At 38.8% G+C, this 18,904-nt stretch overlaps 1 protein-coding gene across 3 annotated transcripts in view; it reads right to left on the bottom strand.

Moving 5' to 3' along the window:
- Positions 1–18,904, bottom strand: part of LRBA (LPS responsive beige-like anchor protein) — a 358,816-nt gene that overhangs the window by 311,576 nt on the left and 28,336 nt on the right. For all 3 annotated transcript variants that reach the window (XM_072121481.1, XM_072121491.1, XM_072121508.1), the window contains exons 3-19: positions 18,780–18,880; positions 15,760–15,855; positions 15,257–15,378; positions 13,674–13,800; positions 12,069–12,188; positions 10,400–10,546; positions 9,827–10,024; positions 9,191–9,324; positions 7,055–7,163; positions 6,145–6,297; positions 3,732–3,900; positions 3,567–3,646; positions 3,357–3,419; positions 3,047–3,144; positions 2,874–2,966; positions 2,218–2,326; positions 1,804–1,885 (exon numbers count right to left, since the gene is read on the bottom strand). In XM_072121481.1, the coding sequence (XP_071977582.1) occupies positions 1,804–1,885; positions 2,218–2,326; positions 2,874–2,966; positions 3,047–3,144; positions 3,357–3,419; positions 3,567–3,646; positions 3,732–3,900; positions 6,145–6,297; positions 7,055–7,163; positions 9,191–9,324; positions 9,827–10,024; positions 10,400–10,546; positions 12,069–12,188; positions 13,674–13,800; positions 15,257–15,378; positions 15,760–15,855; positions 18,780–18,880 (2,001 nt within the window). The remainder of the gene's footprint in view (positions 1–1,803; positions 1,886–2,217; positions 2,327–2,873; positions 2,967–3,046; positions 3,145–3,356; positions 3,420–3,566; positions 3,647–3,731; positions 3,901–6,144; positions 6,298–7,054; positions 7,164–9,190; positions 9,325–9,826; positions 10,025–10,399; positions 10,547–12,068; positions 12,189–13,673; positions 13,801–15,256; positions 15,379–15,759; positions 15,856–18,779; positions 18,881–18,904) is intronic.

Raw genomic sequence — 18,904 nt, 5'->3', positions numbered from 1 at the left:
ATTGGGAGCGCCGGAAGGGGATTATGTGAGCTTTTTCTTTCTTTTTTATAGACTTGTGCATAAGCCGATGGTATGTTTTTCAGCACATTTGTGGTGCTGAAAAACTTGCCTTATACACGAGTATATACGGTAAGCTAATATGTAATTAATTGTTATTTAAAGGACATTTACCATTTGTTTTTATGCATTATGACTAAACAACCTTGAGAATGCTGTAGCTACATTGATGCAGAAACAAGTGGTTTTGCTCAAAAACTATTATAAACAATTATAAAATTCAGGACTTTGGGAAAGCTGGGTGTAGACTGGCTTCCGAACATTAAAAAAAAAAATTACATGGAGCTGCCTGGACTGTCCAGACAGGACTAACCAACCTGAACTGGATGACTCATACACATCAGCTGGGGGATGGTGCAGCGATTAATTACATCTGCCTGTCAGGGACAACACAGTGATGACATATTCTCGGTTAATGCTGGGTAAGACAAGGATGAAGCAGTGCATTAATTAATATAGGGTGAGGAGAGCAGTGGGGCAGCCACATGATAGACAGAGACTCGTTATCATAATTTTAGATTTGATTTTCCAGCAAAACCACTCAGTTCAGGGAGTCATACACCTTAAGAAAAACTAAAATGCTAATGGACTTCCAATCAGTCCTGTGGTTTTGTCCCTGTGGAGGAGACACAGGCTGCTGGTCACATGTCCACTTCACATATTCTGCACCTGCCTGGGCAGGTCATGTGATCACGACTATGTTTGGCTGTAGATGGTTGGTTGCAGAGAATCCAGCATGGCCAGTGTTGTTGAGAAATTGTATCAGTGTGGTAATATGCAGTGATGGCAGTTACACACATCATTACTATGGTAACAGAGCAGGACAGTCTGTTACATAATCACTGCGAGCAGGAGATAAGGGGGAAGAGCTGTTACTGAGGGAACATAATAAAAGTTGTAGTTTTAGGTGGCAGCCATTTTGAAGAGAACTCCCCCTACTTTAGAAAGCTCATAAAATTCTGTGAATCATGAAAGCTCATGAATATTTCAACTCGGTTTTGTGATGAATGATATTGAGTTTTGTTTTATTCACTTATTTATAGCATTATGGGTTTTTCTCAGAAGTTAATATTACCGGAATACCCCTTTAAAGAGTACTTGTCAGGGCAAGTCAGGACACTAAGCCACACACAGGTCCTTATGGACTGTGGCTTAGTGTCCTTTAGCAAGTCCCTATGTTTGTGCTGTTAAAAGAGAAAAAAAAATGTATACTTACCTTGTTCCAGTATTCCCAGCCATACAGTAATAGGGGCATACTACACCCTTGCTTCACTGATCGTGTGCTATAGCTACAGTGCAATGAAGCCGGGGAGTACTGCTCCGGCTTTAGTGAAGAACTGCACCTTTGAAGTTGCAAGAAAAATTGCAGTGATGCAGAAAGACATGGCTGCAGACTATGTACCTGCGAGCCAGCAAACCAACGTCAGTGGCCAGATATAGGAATTAAAAACCAAATTTACATGGTTTTATTAAAGTATGGTTTTAGTAAAGCGACATGACATTTGGCCATTGTAAAGTACTACCACAGTTTATAAATGCTAACAAATAATAGCAGCACTCTGGGTCTCATAAACATTATAAAGAACATAAATTATAAAGTTGTTTTTGAAATCTAGTGCATTTCAAATGGCAGCTTTCCTGACTGTTATGAAACACAAGAATCTACAAGAGAAACAACTTTGGGATGCTGTACCTAAGGAAACAGATTTAATTAGTATTTAGTTGGCAAAATTATTATCAACTTACAGGGATTTTGGATCTTGACAGAGGAGTCGGGGTCAGGGTGTTGCTTATGTATCACCTGTGTGCTTATTTGTTCTATCAGAATCTGAAAAAGAAGTCATTAGCCAACATTTTAGTCACACTCGGTAAATGATGCAGCAGATTTATTGTTTCCTTCTATTATGGCCCAGTCTTTGACAAAATGGTCTTAGATTTTCCATTTTTAGGAAAAACAATTCTGCTCCTTTAGTTAAAAATATAATGTGCGTATATAGTAAATTTCTCAAGACAGACCCAGAACTAACAAGCAAGTGACACTTAATACCTCTGGAGGGTCCCGCTAGCCATATTATATTGTGTTTGGGAAACAAGTTACAACATTTTATTCTCCTTAATCCACTAAAAAAAAATAAGTGCGGAAGAGAACAATGAACTTACCTCAAACAAAACATTGTAAGTGGTAATTGTGATGGTTTTTGCCTCTAGCATTAACCTCTCAGCCAAAAGAGAGAATAATCCATGGCCCTGCATAACCTCCACTTTCCTCCTATAACAAAAAGAACATATAACACTTATGAATACATCCGAAACAATGTTTCACAATGAAAGCACTGATATAGAACATGTACAGTAACAAAAATAAATAGGTGTTCTAATCAGGAGAACAGGGGTCCCCATCCCATTTAATAGGATACAGGTGGACACTGCGGCCTTATCACTTCCACAGGACCTTCGATTGTCCTTAGAATAATATTGACAATGTAGAAGCCACGTATTAAAAGTCACTTCTCCACTCCTGGCTACCATTAGATAGTGGGGAGATGCAGATTCCATAAACCCTCATCAGTCAGACTAACAAAAAAAAAAAAAAACACACACATCTCACAAATTGTGTTTAGAACCTTAAAACACTTTAAGAGTAGATTCTGTATAGAGTTCCATATAATATGAAGCGAGTGAATTTAAGCTACAGATATTGCCAATGTAGTCATATGAAGCAGAGTGAAGCACAACCTGAGGACAGATCCTGCCCATGGCAGTGCTTATGCTGCGTTGTCATAAATCCTTCAAATTATAGCATCTGCCTCACTTACTTTGGCGACAAGTGCTTCAAAAAGTATCCAAGGACTTTTAAAGCTTGGACTCGAATTCCTTCACCCTTAGACGCGAGCAGTTTATAAACGACCCTATGGAAAGAAATACACAAATGTCAAAAAGAAAAAGAAACCTCTAATAATTGAGTTAACTCTGAAGAATTGTATTGCACCTTAATCCATTTCTTTGATCAAAAGCTGGAATCATGGAGCTCGGGTGTTCAGACATCAGTGCAACAAGTAACTGCAGAACATCCATCAAGTTGTCATCCTACGTAAATCAGATGAGAATAATAAAGAAGCAGCAATGGTGAGGTTTATAAAAGCTGAACAAAATTAACAGAGCATTTATATTACACAAAACCAAACTAAAAATTACATTATTTCATGACTTTAGAAACTTATGAGAAATAAACAGTGCCACCTAGTGGCAAAACTGCATACTCTACTATTTTATCCTCAAAGATAATTTGATTTACTTACTTCATGGATTGTCAGAAGATAATTAAGAATTGCCTGTAACTCATCTTCTTTGACTCCATAATCCTGTAAAATAGGGGGAAAATAAGTAATTATATGTGTTATGAATATAGCTCTTGTTATAAATGGGTTACCTAGGATTGGGTTTAACAGACAACATAACAGAAAACTGTTCCTTTTGTCTTATTGGGAAACAGAACAAGTATCCATTACCTTCATTACCAACTGCTTGATGAAGATGAGTAGAAACGCTCTCAGTGTCAGAACCTCCTTCGGGTTCGGTCGAGGACCATCTTAAGTAATAAAGATAGAACATTAAACCTCCACCACAATTGCCTGAGTACATTTCTAGCTACAGTATCAGTTGTTAGAACATACCTAATCCTTTTGGGACAATTCCACTACGGTCCTGGGGATTTACAATCCAGTAGAAGTATTTCAGCGTGTGCATCACAAGGAGGACGGTCCCGATTCTCCGGACTGCATTGTATATGTTAACTGTGCTGATGAAGTCAGTGGACATGTAGGTGTACAGCGCCAACTGCACCTAGAGATGGGAAAACAATGACACTATTCAGTCGAAATGTAACATTTTGGATACAAAGTTCATAAATCACACAATAAGGCCTTGTTCATACGCTACAAAACAAATACAGGTGGTCCCCTACTTAAGAACACCCGACTTACAGACGACCCTTGTTACAAACTGACCCCTGGATTCTGGCAATTCACTGTACTTTAGCCTTAGACTACAATAAACAGCTGTAACAGTTATCACTGGTCTCTGCAATTCAGCTTTATTGTTATTCTTGGTTCTTATGAGAATCCAACATTTTTAAGATCCAATTGTCATAGAGACCAAAAATAAAAATTGATTAGGGCTACAATTAAATGTAGAGACTTCCGACTTGCATTCACATTCAACTTAAGAACAAACCTACAGAATCTATCTTGTACACAATCCGGGGACTGCCTGTAAACATGTCCCACATCCCACACTGAAAATCTATTGCTTAAAATTGTAGCTTGGGATGTAAACGGAGGATTTAGATACCTGGGCAACCGGAAAAGTGTTCAAGATAGCAGCATTACTGGAGGTTGATCTTTTTGCATTCAAAGTAGATCAGACTCTTCGAAAAATTCTAGAGGGTGGATTTTTTAATTTTAATGCTCCTACATATATCATTAAAGTGAGCAGTGCAGTAGATCCCTGGTTTCAGTAGTGCTGCTGGAATGTACGGCACAAGCTAGAGATAATGCATGCTTCTGCTGCAGCCAATGTATGTGACATTATACGTCTTCCAGGATGGGATAAAACATTGCCTCTTAGCTACCTTGTAAGGCAGCCCTCTTAATTTCAAGCATGACTTTCATAAAGCCCAATTATATGATGCGGGATTAAAGCCAAAGCAGAATAAGTAATCTGTTCCTTCTGGAATACAAACTGTAGACATACTGGGGCCCGATTCGCGTTTTCCCTGTATTGCCCCGGGATTTAGGCGCACGCGATCGGATTGTGGTGCATCGGTGCCGCCATGCACGCAACGGAAATCGGGGGGCGTGGCCGAGCGAAAACCCGACGGATTCGGAAAAACCGCCGCATTTAAAACAATAAAAGTGTCGCTTGGGACGCGCTTACCTTCACGTGGTCCGGCCCGGTGAACCACTCTTTAATCTAATGTGAAATGGAAAAAAAAGATCGTCCTGATTTCTGCTAATATTATAATCTGCTGGCGGCACGTCACAGCAGGATTGCAGACATACCTTTATTATTTCTGTGCATTATATCATTTAATGAGAAATTCCCATTTTCATCCATGTTTATGAAGCAGTTAAAAAGGCTATTCCCATTTTGGCAAATTAATGTTCTTATTTGTATGATGAAAAATTAGACAATTTTCAAATATACTTTCTGTAGCAATTCCTGATGGTTTTCTAGATCTCTGCTTGCTGACATTATATAGGAAGCCCTATTGTTTGTGACCATGGTCAGATTTCTGTCCACCGGAAGTACAGGTGCACGGCTCATTAGTATCACAGAGTAATCAGAGCTGTGTGATATAACGAGATGTGCACCTGTGTGACCATGGACAGGTTTCTGGAAATAAACAAGGAAACTTTCTATAAATGGTCAGCAAGCGGAGATCTAGAAAACCTTGAGGAATTGATACAGAAAGTATATTGGGAAATTGCATAACTTTTCGTTATTTAAAGAGTAACATTTATTTCCTGAAATGGGAATACCCCTTTAAGATTGTGTTCTTAGAACACAGGGCACTGCAATTCCTGCCTGGAGCTGCCATGCGGGAGAACAGTCTTGTGGGAAACAAGGGGTGAACACTGGGAAGAGAGGGGAATTGTCTAGGTGGGAACAGCAACACTCCAGGTGCTGAGGAAGGTGCCTGGATGCCTCGATTGCCAGAATAGCATACAAATATACTGGAAACTGCATAATACAAATAATATACAGCGGGTATATAAGAAATCAGAGAGCATTACTCTACAACATACTACCAGTAGATTATAATGTTTATTCAGATGGAGGTGGTGGACTCCTAGCCGTTCATTTTCTTATAGAACAATGCTACAATCTATCATTTTAGCAAGACCAGAATTTCTCCTCTAAATGAGACACCATTTACCAAGTCATTATAAAGAACCTCAGAAAAGTACCTTCCCTATTAATATCCGGGTGAAAGTCTGGGTGAAAGGCTTTGCCTTCTGTACAGCTACGACCTGGCCTTTAGCGTATATGAAGGAAACAGATTTCATTGAATCTCGTGTTACTCACTTTTCCTGGTGTATGAATCCATATTGCTGGGTTTAGTAAAATGTGGTCACACAACTGTTTCAGTAGTGGAATCCCATTCTGCAAAGTGCTCAGATATTTTGAAAATGAGAGGCTAAGGTCTAACACATCTTTAGTCACATGTGTTTTGGAAGACTGTAAAGAAAGAGAAAAATTATCTGTGAAAAACAGGTTCATTGGGGTTGTTCACAATTCCTATATTATCTTGGAACTACATCATATAAAAGTAGGTCAAACTAACGCAACCGTAAAATCTGGAAGACACTCATAAAATGTGCATCAACATTTGCAAAAAGAACACAATGTAGGAGATTTAGCAAGCAGTTCTTGAGTCAATTGCGCCAAAAATGCCTTTTTAACACTTATTACAGAGTTTATACCATTTTTAGGCACTTTTCCAACTTGCATAAAAAAGGTGCAGGGAAACATGTGGTGGTAGCTTTGCAGCCAAAAGTCACTGTGGCAAAAATCATGTAACACTGCCTAAAACTTGGCACACTATACAGGAGTAAACTGGACCAACTAAAAGTTTGACTAAAGAATGAATCCACTGTCTAATACTACAAAATTCTCATCCAGCATGATAAATCTGGTGCAGAATAAGAATGTGTTGTCTACCTATTGACCTCTTCTCTAAAACTTTGCCAAATTTCCTTCTTGAATACAAAAAAGCGGATGGTGAAAAAGGTCCAGCTGAGGGCATGACAAGAACTAACTTTGAAACCAATAGGATTGGTGGATGTTCATGGGATTTGTGGAGAACACAGTTGCAAATGATCAAATATGAAAAAAATACATTGGATCTCCTCTGTTCTACTTGGAAATTAAAGGCTGGGTGAAAGTGGTATATTTAATGCCTATAAAGATTTGTCAAAGGTGAATGTGTCCTTACCTTCTCAAGACTATACCCTATTACAAGGAAGCCCTTTGAAGAGAGCATCTGTTCTTGCATAGCGAGAGAGTTTTTAAGCAACTCCAAAATGAAGGCCAAAAGAGTAGAGCTTGGGAATAAAAAAAAATATATATATTTATTAATTTTTTTCATAAAAATTACAAGACACAGAAAAATTCTACAAAATAAAAATTATACAAACAACTTTGTTGGCAATACTAAAGCAGCACCCTAGATTATTATATTCAGGCATTAATGATACAAGTCTGGTAGAGCACCCAAAAAGCACTTGAGCACGACATGAAAACTATGTACATGGTTTTAAAATCTATTTTAAATATTTCCTTTTATAACCTTGTTAAAAATTTTTTTTTTTTTTTATAACTATATACGCACCCACACACACACACACACACGTTACCATGTAGCTTGCATTTCAGTGTTTTGGTTCACAATGTTTTTATTAATTTTCTCATTTTTTGGGGGTGAAGGGTACAGAAACGAAAAAGAAAGGGGGGGGGGGGGTATCATATACAAGCATCGCACATTTCAATAGCTGAACCACGGCTGGTTAGGCAACGTTATCGTATGGAGACAAAAAATAAAAGAGACCTGCCGAATGCATTGTACTTCTATAATAACAGTTATCATCTTTGTAAGACAGGAGGGAAAGGGAAGGACATCAAGGAAAAGAGGGAAATAGGAAGACCAGAGGGGGATGGGGGGATCCTATCAAGTGCATTTTATCATCATTGAGGTTAAACTCTTGATTGGTATGTTATCCACGTCTGCCATGTTTCATTGAATAATGTCATTTTATCCTGTACTGAGCAATAAAGGTTATCATTTACCATTATCCACATTAGTTTATGTTTGATCAGATCTATAGGGACTGTGGCTTTCTTCCAGGAGAATGCAATCGCAATTTTAGCTGCTAAAAAAAAAAATGATATAAACCTCCTTACAGAAGCTGAAATTCCCGGAATTTTTTCATTCAATAGTGCATGGCTGGGTGATAGAGTTAGGTTTATCCTTGTTATGGAGTATAACATATTATAAAGTCTCCTCCAGTATCTTCGAATTTTAGGACATTCCCACCATATATGAAAATGGGTACCCCTACTACCACAGCCTCTGAAACACAACGGAGAATAGGTAGGAACTGCTTGCGCTATGCGAGCTGGTACCATATACCATCGGAGTAGTACTTTATAATTAGCTTCCACTAGTGCCATATTAATAGAAATTTTTGCTGTGTTTTCTGCCATGTCTTGCCATTCTCTTAAAGAAAAAGACATATGTAAATCTTTTTCCCATGCTAACATATAACCCAATTTCTCTGACTGGTCATTAAGAATTTTATAAATGGTAGAAAGAGTATGGGGAAGTCCAGCTTGTGTCAGACATATACCTTCAAAGACCGTATGTATGGTGATGTCAGGGCATGAGTCTTTCAACTTCTGTAGGAAATGGTGGATCTGCTGAAATCTGAACACTTCTTTTTCAGGTATATCATATTTGGATTTATAAAATTCCAGCGATCTAAGGCCTAGTCTATCATAAAAGTCCCCTATACGGTATAAACCCTTATCTGTCCACCATTTGAATTGCCGGGGTTGTTGGCCCATTTCAGTGTTTTGGGAATGTAAGTACAGGCAGTCCCCGGGTTACATACAAGATAGGGACTGTAGGTTTGTTCTTAAGTTGAATTTGTATGTAAGTCGAAACTGTATATTTTATCATTGTAGTTCCCGACAATTTTTTTTTTTTGCCCCAATGACAATTGGAGTTTCAAATTTTTTTGCTGTAATAGGACCAAGAATTATCAATAAAGCTTCATTGCAGACAATTTTAAGCTGATTATTGCAATCTGGGACTATTTTAAAGCATCCAGAGAGCTTCACCAGAGGTCACAGTGGGCAGAGGGGTCCGTCTGTAACTATGGGTTGTCTGTAAGTCGGGTGTCCTTAAGTAGGGGACCGCCTGTAGTCATAATCGTCACTAATAAAATATTTAGTGTAATACAGTTCTAGCTAACGATAGCCAAGACATTTTGTAAGCCATTGATTACAATAATCTCAATAGTATATCACATCTCATTCAGAATGAAGACAAAACACTGAAAAGGTCTCTCACCAAACAGAAGTGTCAATGTGATCAGACCCGTATTGCTTATAGTCCAGCTGAGCAAAAAGTGGGAAGAGAACCTGCACTCCTCCAATGGAATGCATTGCACTTTGAATTGAATGTGTTAAAACTGCCTTCACATCCTTGAATAGAAACATAGATTACAAATCATTATATAGGAGCATAGTAAATGGAAAAAGAAAAATATAAAACATATACAGTATATGTAAAGAGTAATATAAATGTTCTATGCCCATACTACATCCAACAGTTTCCAGGTATAGAAAGTCAAAAACCCCAAAGGACAGAAACTTTTTGCTACCTAAATAGGAATAAGAAATCTAGCAAGAAGGGTCCATGGAAGGGGTTGTACCATGTTCAAATTGTATGCACTATCTTATCTCATTCAACTGCTAGAACCCCCAATCAGAATAGGGGGGTCCAATTCTCACTAACTGATGGAACATGCATACATTCAATTGTATGGAAGGATCTGATTATTAAATAGATTTCCAAATAAAGCAAGTAAAGATACTTCTTGTTTGTAACAATGCATACAATAACATTGATGGCTAATAATATATGGTATACCATGTGTGGGAATACATAGACCACAGAATAAGGCAGCTTCATCAGAAACTATACCTGGAGCATCAAGGCATGCGGAGAATGGACAAAAATAGAGGCGTTATCTTTGGGAGAAGATTCCAGGCAGAGCTGAGCATCTGTAGCTCTTGGGTTGTATGTGAATGCAATTGAACTGGACAGCTTGCCGTCATACAGCAGCAACTTGTGATGTTCTGCAAGAAAGAGGTCACTTTCTGCCTTAAATTTAAATGTGCCCTGAAAAAATGTATAATAAAAAGGACAGCGTTATTTTTTTTTCAGATAAATACTTTTCAGACATTTCCGCTATAAAAAATACTGTGAGAATATACTTTTTTTTTTTTGCCAGTGATGTTAGAGATCACATCCTATCCCCCGCTCTGTATACTGAATGTATTCTATTACAGCATACATATAATAAAATGGCAGTCTAAGGCTGTGACTGTAACTTATCAGAAGTATGCAGTGATTTTATTTTCCCTTTTCACCAATATATACTATATTTTGCTCACATATCCCCCACCATATCACTCCTACTCCTAGTATGCATACAATAGTAAATGTATCATATAAACTATGCACAACTAATTGTTTGGCAGCAGAAACCTTTACCTTGTATGATGGACCAAGCTGATAAATTGCAAATATCTGAGCTGCATTGAGGGCTTCACTGAAAAGATAGACGGCAGCCATCTGTCCACAAAACACTCTGTTAGCATCGGCCGTTTCAGACGAGCCCAAGAAACACTTGTCAAAGGTCTGAAGCAGGAGAAAGTGACAAGGTTAATAAGAAAAATGGTAACCATCAAAAATATACAAATCCCGACAACAATGTACTGAAGCAATTGAAGGAAAGAGGAAAATCCCTCCAAAATGCACTGTTGTATAAGTGGAAATCATGCAGTGGTGTAGAATATAAATGCTCGATAAAGCACAAGCAAGGAGGCACAATGTATTCCCTTATAGTAATAATACTTTAGGCAACACTGAAAATCCACGTGAGAGAATTACAGAACACAGGACCATGGTCAAGGGAGACGACCCGTCAGACTTTTCCACTTAATTAAACAGTTGTCTAATTGAGGTAGATACTGTGCTACACAAGTGTCAGCTAACCACAGCAATGGCCTCATTACATCAAAGGATCTTATGGATGAGCCCTGATGCCGACATCTCCCTTACCAAATAAGATAAACACATCCAAGTAGGTATCACGTGCTTTTAGCTATGAAACTGAAATAATTGTTCCTTTAATGCATTTATGACTCCAACGGTAATAAATGGGCATCACCTTTTTAAAAATTGCATGAACCGAATTAGAAGAGTTTCATTCTTAGCATGCAGCACTGTGATGGAGGGAAGCCCTTCCATCTACTTTATTAAAAGGTGCCCCATCGATAACAAGATTCAGTGTATTCCTGTCACTTATGAAGTTAAAGAACATTACTACCATGATGAAGCACTGTAAGTCTGTAAGCCAAGCACATCGACATACTGTTGTGCACCCCCTCCGGTAGGATCTGCCCTTTACCTTTTTTCCAAAAAAAAAAAAAACTCAGGATTTTAAAATGATGCAAATGAGTCTGAGAGCTCAAGGCTCCAATAATAGCTATGAAGCCCTCATGCTCATTTGCATCATTTTTAAGCCTTTTATTCTTAAAAACAAGGGCATAACCAGCTTAAAAGAGAAGTGGTCCTGCCAGAGGGGACACACACCAGTATGTCAGTGCACTTGGTTTACATTCCTTCATCCTGGTGGTAGATGTCCTTTAACAGAGCACAAGTGTGCATGTGCGACTGCCACTAAATGACCTGCTATAGGAACTGATGGAGCAATGCTATAAACCAGTGGTGGTAGTATAAACCTTCTCTGCAAGTCTCAAAGAAGCAAGTATAGCAGTGCTCACACATGCACACTACACAAGGGACAAGGTCCCTGCCAATTTATGAGGTTTATGTTTTTCAGAGGTCCCACAGAACACAACCTTATATGAAGAAGACTAAAGCCAGAACCCAGAACCCTGAACATATATCAGGGTGGAGGGGGAGACTCACTGTTATAGACCTGAACGGTGGCCAATTTCTACCTAGTCACCTTTCCCAGTACTGTGTGTCTATGTGTATGTTGGAAGGTGTGTGTATGTTGGAAGGTGTTTGTATGTTGGAGTATGTACATGTGTGTATGTGTGTACATGTATGAGTGTATGTACATGTATGCGTGTATGTATATGTGTATACGTGTATGTCAGGCTTTGAAAATATAAAGGAGCATTTGACTCACATCACTTGTATTGACAAGCCAGGTTATCTCTCCATATGACGCCAGTTCACCATTCACATAGCATCGCAGTTCACTGTTCTTCCATCGATTGTAGATGTGCACAACAGACACCATGTACCACTGAGAGATAAAGTATAAAAGAGGGTATAGTAAGTTTAAAACACAAGGGATAGTTAACAAAAATTACAGATAAATCACTCTTTCCAGATTTGTTGTACAGTCTGCTACTGTACGGTCTACAAAAATGATACAACTACACTATAGGAATGTTTTATCTAATGGCTGATCAGAAGACAACGCCATACATAGCCTAAGCAATAAACGATAAACCACATTTCACAAAATTCCACCGGATCAGGCTTACCACCGATATCCTCGATATACTGAGCAGCACCCTTCCAGAGCTTGCTCGGAAATAGGACATGGTTGTGTTTCTTTGTTTATTGTGACATTAATTCCAATGGAAGAGTGAAACTCTGTCCATATGAACTAATCCCAATTTATTTGAAGCGGCTGTTTATAAGCATTGCAGAGAGTAGGGCTTGCAGGTTTTTACATGTGTGGTGTAGGCAAGACATAGCAGTCTTCATGCTTTAGTTCAGGGACTAAGATAAAGTCACCAGCTAAGGGGAAAAGCAGCCAAACATGTATATAAAAAAAAAGAAAAAAAAAAAAAAGCATAAAACTGGCAAAAATAATGTACACACAACAACTTACCCCCAGAAGTTGTCAGAAATGTTTGGTACATTTGAAGGGGAGGGAGTGTGACTTTTCTGTTATTTCCTTTTTTTTAATCATGTTTTTATTTTTGTAATGGGGGAGATTTATCAATTGACAGAAAACCTGTAACATCACTCCAATAGTAGATGCACCATAAGGGTTTCTACCCCTGATGACCACTAGGAAAGCCAGGCACACTTTAAATAAATTATCCGAAAATGTTATTATTTATGCAGCAAAATAAAATTTCTGTGCAACGTTTCAGCAATATCTTGCCTTTGTCAAGCACAAACGCACCTACACAAGGAGGAAATTTTAATTTGCTGCATAAACAATTACATTTTTGTATAATTCATATAAAGTGTGCCTAGATTTCCTATTGGGGGAGATTTAGGAGTTCCAGAAAAATGGCATAGAAGCACTGAAAGAATTTGTGATTATTATGGCGACTACGCCCTTTCACAACATGTGGGCATGGAGGGGGTATAGAGGGCCATGGCCACCGGCAGAGCGTGCACGGGGTGTTCCTGTCTTGTGCCTGCTTACTTTTTAAAAGCCTGCAAGCTTTCCATCAATGGTTTTTACACATAACTACGCTTTTTGCCCAAAGGCCGCGCTGCCCGACGGACATAGAGAGGATACATATTTAACCAGGAACAGTCCTTAGATCCCATGTTCATAAATAATTCTTTATTTATATAGCACCTACAGATTCATTACAGCTTTTCATTACAGTCAGGGCATATACAGGTTAACCAATGCATGTGCTGAATGTAAAGCTCAGCTGTATGTACTATATCCTATTGCAGTGGATGAAGACATGATTGTGCAGCAGAGTTTCTATAGAGGGAAAATATCACAATCAATAACAAACATAAGTCACACCTTCTGAGGCTTGAAATCATACTTCACGCAGTGCTGGAAACCTTTGCCTTTAGACTTTATGGATGTGATAATTAAGCAGCCACCAACAAAATGAGCAGAATAACCAAGTCCTTTGTTTGTTCTAAAGCTAAACAAAATACAGATATTTAGTCAGAATACAAATGTATATTTTTACCATACCAACAGTCGGTACCATTTATGAAATACCATTACTATAGATGCCTCTCTAAAAAGGCACCCTCAGTGTACACCACCTATAGTATCATAGTAATTTTAACAAAAGGATAGGGGAAAGAAAAAAGGCGATGGTGAGAATAAAAATTAACCATTAATTAAGTCCAGGACAGAGCTCACATCGACACACACACTCACTTCCTGCCAGCAAACAACTCATCTACAGGCAGATAAGTTATAAGCCGACAGTGTATAATAGGTATCTCATGGATCTCATCATCTCATCTTTGATCAGTCTAATCTCTTTTTCTATGTGTCAGATGATAGTACAACGTTCAGAAGCTAAATTAAAGTGTATGTAAACATTGTACCCTGATAATCTAAGCACATTGTCAGCTCACAGAACTAGAAGGATCATAATGTGTCTGCTTAGAGAGAGTCCAAACCCACACTCTGAAATCTTGCACTGACCAGCCTAGGGAGTGATGGAAGCTAATACAGCAATAAAACTGGGTAAAATGGTAAATTATCTTTATTGTATAATCACTACTAGGGAGATTTGAGAATTTTCTTTCGTGGGAAAACCCCTTTAATATCTTACAAGATTTATTTAAAATAAAATTGTTCACAAACTGAGCCTATGACACAATCACCAAGTGTATGCCCGGATATATGGCTATTTCGAGCAACCTGCCCCAGTTAAGATATTAAGCACGTTCTGTGTGTAACAAAAATTACGGGCGGTATCCCTGCACAGCAAATGAGGTCAAGGGTTATAGCTGCAAATAGACCCGTTTAGTGAGCTGGTGGGTAGTATTTAACTTGAATTGCCGTCCTGCTGCAGTTCAGCCAGCTGACGTGCCATCACTGTGTTCTAATGATGCCACTAAAAGAATGGAATTGTGGCTTTTCTCACTGCACAAGGGTGTGTCTGATCAGCTGATGTATGAGGGCAAAACCATACGTGATCTCCTATCTTAATATAAACTAAACTAGAAAATGAAAAACTAAGCCAAAAAGCAAAACAAGACATTTAATCCCACTCCCATAGCGGTGCATTTTTTCCCAAAAACACCAGTCATCAGTAAGAGATCTCATAGGCTGGACAGTACAACAGATATCCTTGGACATTAGGAGGGCATTTCCCACCCCAGGCTTATACTCGAGTAAGTTTTTCCAGTTTTTTTGTGGCAAAATTAGGTGCCCCATCTTCTACTCGAGTCAGCTTATACTGAAGTATATATATAACACACACACATACAGATCAACATAATAAGCTGCCAAATTTACTTTCAGCGCACAATAAAACCTTACTGTTACAAAGATGAAATCAAGCATAGCAGCAGACAACTTCTTAAAGTAATTGTAACATGACATTATTTATTTTTTTGCAAATGCCACAAACTCACCAATATAAATAGGGTTTTGCCTTGTCCACGTTGATGTTGTTTACTGGATCCATTCTTAGCCAAGTGTGAAAAGTGAAGCCATTCTGATATGGCCACTTTGCTATTGGAGGTAAGGCAATGGCCTATAGGTCAAAAAGAAAGTCAGTATGTAATAAAAATAATCTTATCTCCAACTCATTTTATGTTATGGACTGAACATAACTGCATACCTTCCGGATACTACGACCTACCACAGGGCAAAAAAAAAAAACCCAAAGTACATGCTAGTATTTCTCTGTTAAATATTGGACAGTTTGTATGCGGGTTTTGTGAAATTGAACCAAAAATTCTACATAATATATATATATATATTAGTCAGAATGTCCCAAATTACCAATGTTTTTAAATCAGACAAAATTCTCATTTTTTTTTTTTTTTCCTTCTTTTAAAATCAGGATAGCAAAAGTATAACGATGAATCACACTGTATAAAACTAGTATGCTCATCCCAACTCTTCTACTTACTGCGGCACTCTTTCCGGGGAAGTTAAAGAAGGCATCGGAACCATACTTTTGAGGCATGTGCTTTAACACAGACAAAAGCTTTACTGCATGAGGAGGCTAAAAAACAAAAAGTGAGAAAAGAAACTTGTAAGACAAATTGTTCTACATGAAACAAAAGGGAGCAAAGAAAGCGAAAAGAAAAAATTTTGCTAAACTTATTAAAACAACCGAACCTTTCTTGCAATGACCTCCTAATGGCAAAATAAGATAACAATGTTTAGAACTAAATCCATTGTATAATAAATACATGGAAACAGTCATTGTGCCTTAGGGTAGAAGTTGAATAATGTTCCCATGAGAGGCAGGAGTCAGGAGCATCGAAGTAAAATGATAATTATTTTTGCTTTATTATCTAGTGAACTATGTGAGCAAGCTGGAAAATGGGGCTACCTAGGAAACAAGCTCACCCAGGAGAGTCATTTCTCCTATGTAAGCTTATTCTATCCACAATAGCAGGACTGAGACTAGTGACAGGACCACTACATGTCATATTCTATGAGAGATGCCCAAGAAATAGCCCAATATACTAGAAGGATTTCTGTAAAGGTTTTTGTTCACAATGGGAAATCACTGTATAAAGAAAAGTTATAAAAATACTTAAAGCTACTTAAAAAAAAAAATACACACACATATAAATAACAGGCATAAATCATTAAAAAAAAAAAAAATATATATATATATATATATATATATATATATTTATTTTTTTTTTTTTTTGAAGGATTATGCCCGAGGCATTTGACAGAAAAACTGAAAACCAGTTATCTAAATACGAGTGGAGCTCTTGAACACGGGCCACGGGTCCATTGATTGCGGCGCATGATAAGCCCACCAGGCCCAAGTATCAGAGCACTGGGATGTACTTTGTACTTGAGTAGTACCAAAACTCACATGTAGGATTTACTCATCTTAAGCCCCCTTCACATGGACGTTGTAGACACGTATATCTGCCTGCACGCTTGCCGTTTGCAGACATGTGATTAGAGGCTTAGTCAAGTTGCCTATGAGCAAGTTCAGTCCGAGAAAAACACTCTGTGTCGAGTTCAGTCCAATGATAAGAGGGTCATCCTGGGAAATCCTGCCAGGCCACTGAAGTTCCCACCAGACATTCTTTTTGCACTTTGTTCCACCATGGGAAACATAAAAAAATGGGTTGCTACCCCCCAACCCCCGCATTGTGTTTTCCGCCAGATAGGGGAACAATCTGTGAGACAGCCTTCTTAAAGAGAACCCGTCAGGCAAATTTACCCTCTAATCTAAATATATTTTCATAAACTGCCATTAGAAAGCATTGCCTTTATCCCTTCATTGTCCCTCTACATGCCTGTAAACATAAGCAATGAGGTCCTAAAGCTGTATGCAAATGACCTGTGAACTGTCCAATGAATCATTATCATATTCAAGATGTCTGGCTTATTCATGAGTGGGAGGCACAGCCCCACCCCCAGTGCTTGACTGTCAGCCTGTATAATGATGTGAGGTATAATGGTGTAATGGCTCCTCCATGTGCTTACTGGTGCTGGTGCCCCATGCAGCCTGTGTGTGTATGATATACTCCTATACACATGACTGGCAGCCTCTATTATGGTGTGATGTATAATGGTGTAATGGCTCCTCCATGTGCTTCCTGGTGCTGGAGGCCATGCCCTCTGCAGCCTTTGTGAGTGTATGAGATACTCCTATACACAGCCTGTATGGTGTGAGGTACAATGGTGTAATGGCTGTTCCATGTGCTGGTGCCCCCTGCAACCTGTGTGTGTATAGGAGAGATATAACAGCTCCAGGCAAGCCATGTTATAGCAGAACATGTAGGTACTTGTGTAGCTGATGTCTGTGTCTCTGTGTATTAGGAGGGAGAGCATGTCAGCAGATGCAGCACACACACCAACTATGCTTTACTATACATTACACACAGACATGAGCAGGGGCAGGAGAGGGAAGGGGTAACAGGGGTGACATCACTTTCTCTCTCCTTGTGACCAGCCTAATTTACATAATACAGAAAAGTTGATTGTAAAATGATTAATGTATGAATTGATTAGATAAAGGCTGTGATGGATCCTTGTGAGCTGCTCCAACAGGTAGTGGTGACAGGACAAGTGACACAGACCTGATGACAGGTGTCCTTTAACTCAGAATAGACTGCTGCCTAAGACTAACTGCACACCTTGCATATTATGCACATTTTTCCCTGCAGATTTTGGTGCATCACAGTAGAATTAGAACACATGTGATTTGGCAAAAAGTTGTATACACAACCGCCAGTAATTGCGATTATTTCAGGCTTTGTATGGTGAAAAACTGGAGTATACGTCTTGATATATGTCACCTATGAGCTTGAAGAAGCCTCCAATTTGCAAACAAACTTGAGTAATGTTCTTGCTTTCACATGTGCAAAAGTTTGAAATAAATGTAGTTTATTGAGAAAGGGAAAAAATAAGCAAAACCAATCTGTCCTATCTTTTGCCGTAATACGGCGCCTTGCGCCATTACTTCCTATGGAGAGGAACAGGGGTGAGCTGCGCTCACCTTTTCTTCCTCTCCCCGTACACTGCCGTTGCCCGCTACGGTACGGTACGGGCGGGCAACGGCAGTGTGAATATAGCCTTAATGTAGGATGAGATCAAATAACTTTTCCTCCAAAGCATATTGTCAAGTGTAATGTAGTCACAGGGGAGATGTATCAGTAGTGTCAGAGCATAACTGTTCTAGTTGTCCATGGCAACCAATCAGAGCTCAGCTTCCTTTTCCCACAGCCGTTTATAAAATTAAGGCTGAGCTCTGATTGGTTGCCATGAGTAACTAGAATAGTTTTACCTCAGACACTTCTGATAAATCTCCCCCCCCAAAGTTTAGTCATAGAGTTAATGGTGTATATATTACACCACAGTGTTTAAATGAAGTGGAAACCCAAAAGGTAAATTGCCATTGCCACACGTAACAGCTACAAGCCATCTATACACAAAACAGGATTGTCTTACCCAATGTCCCTTTTCTCCCTGAAGTTTACTGAAAAATAGCTTCAGCTCCCGGACTGTAATGCTGTAACTGGCTAGAACGCCCAACATGTCAACCAGCAGATCTGCAAGAAACAAAACATGGCAGA

The sequence above is a fragment of the Engystomops pustulosus genome, chromosome 1 (genome assembly GCF_040894005.1).
Source record: "Engystomops pustulosus chromosome 1, aEngPut4.maternal, whole genome shotgun sequence".
Classification (NCBI taxonomy): Eukaryota; Metazoa; Chordata; class Amphibia; order Anura; family Leptodactylidae; genus Engystomops; species Engystomops pustulosus.
The sequence above is the reverse complement of the archived record's forward strand: the minus strand, read 5'-3'. Positions and strand labels throughout refer to the sequence as shown.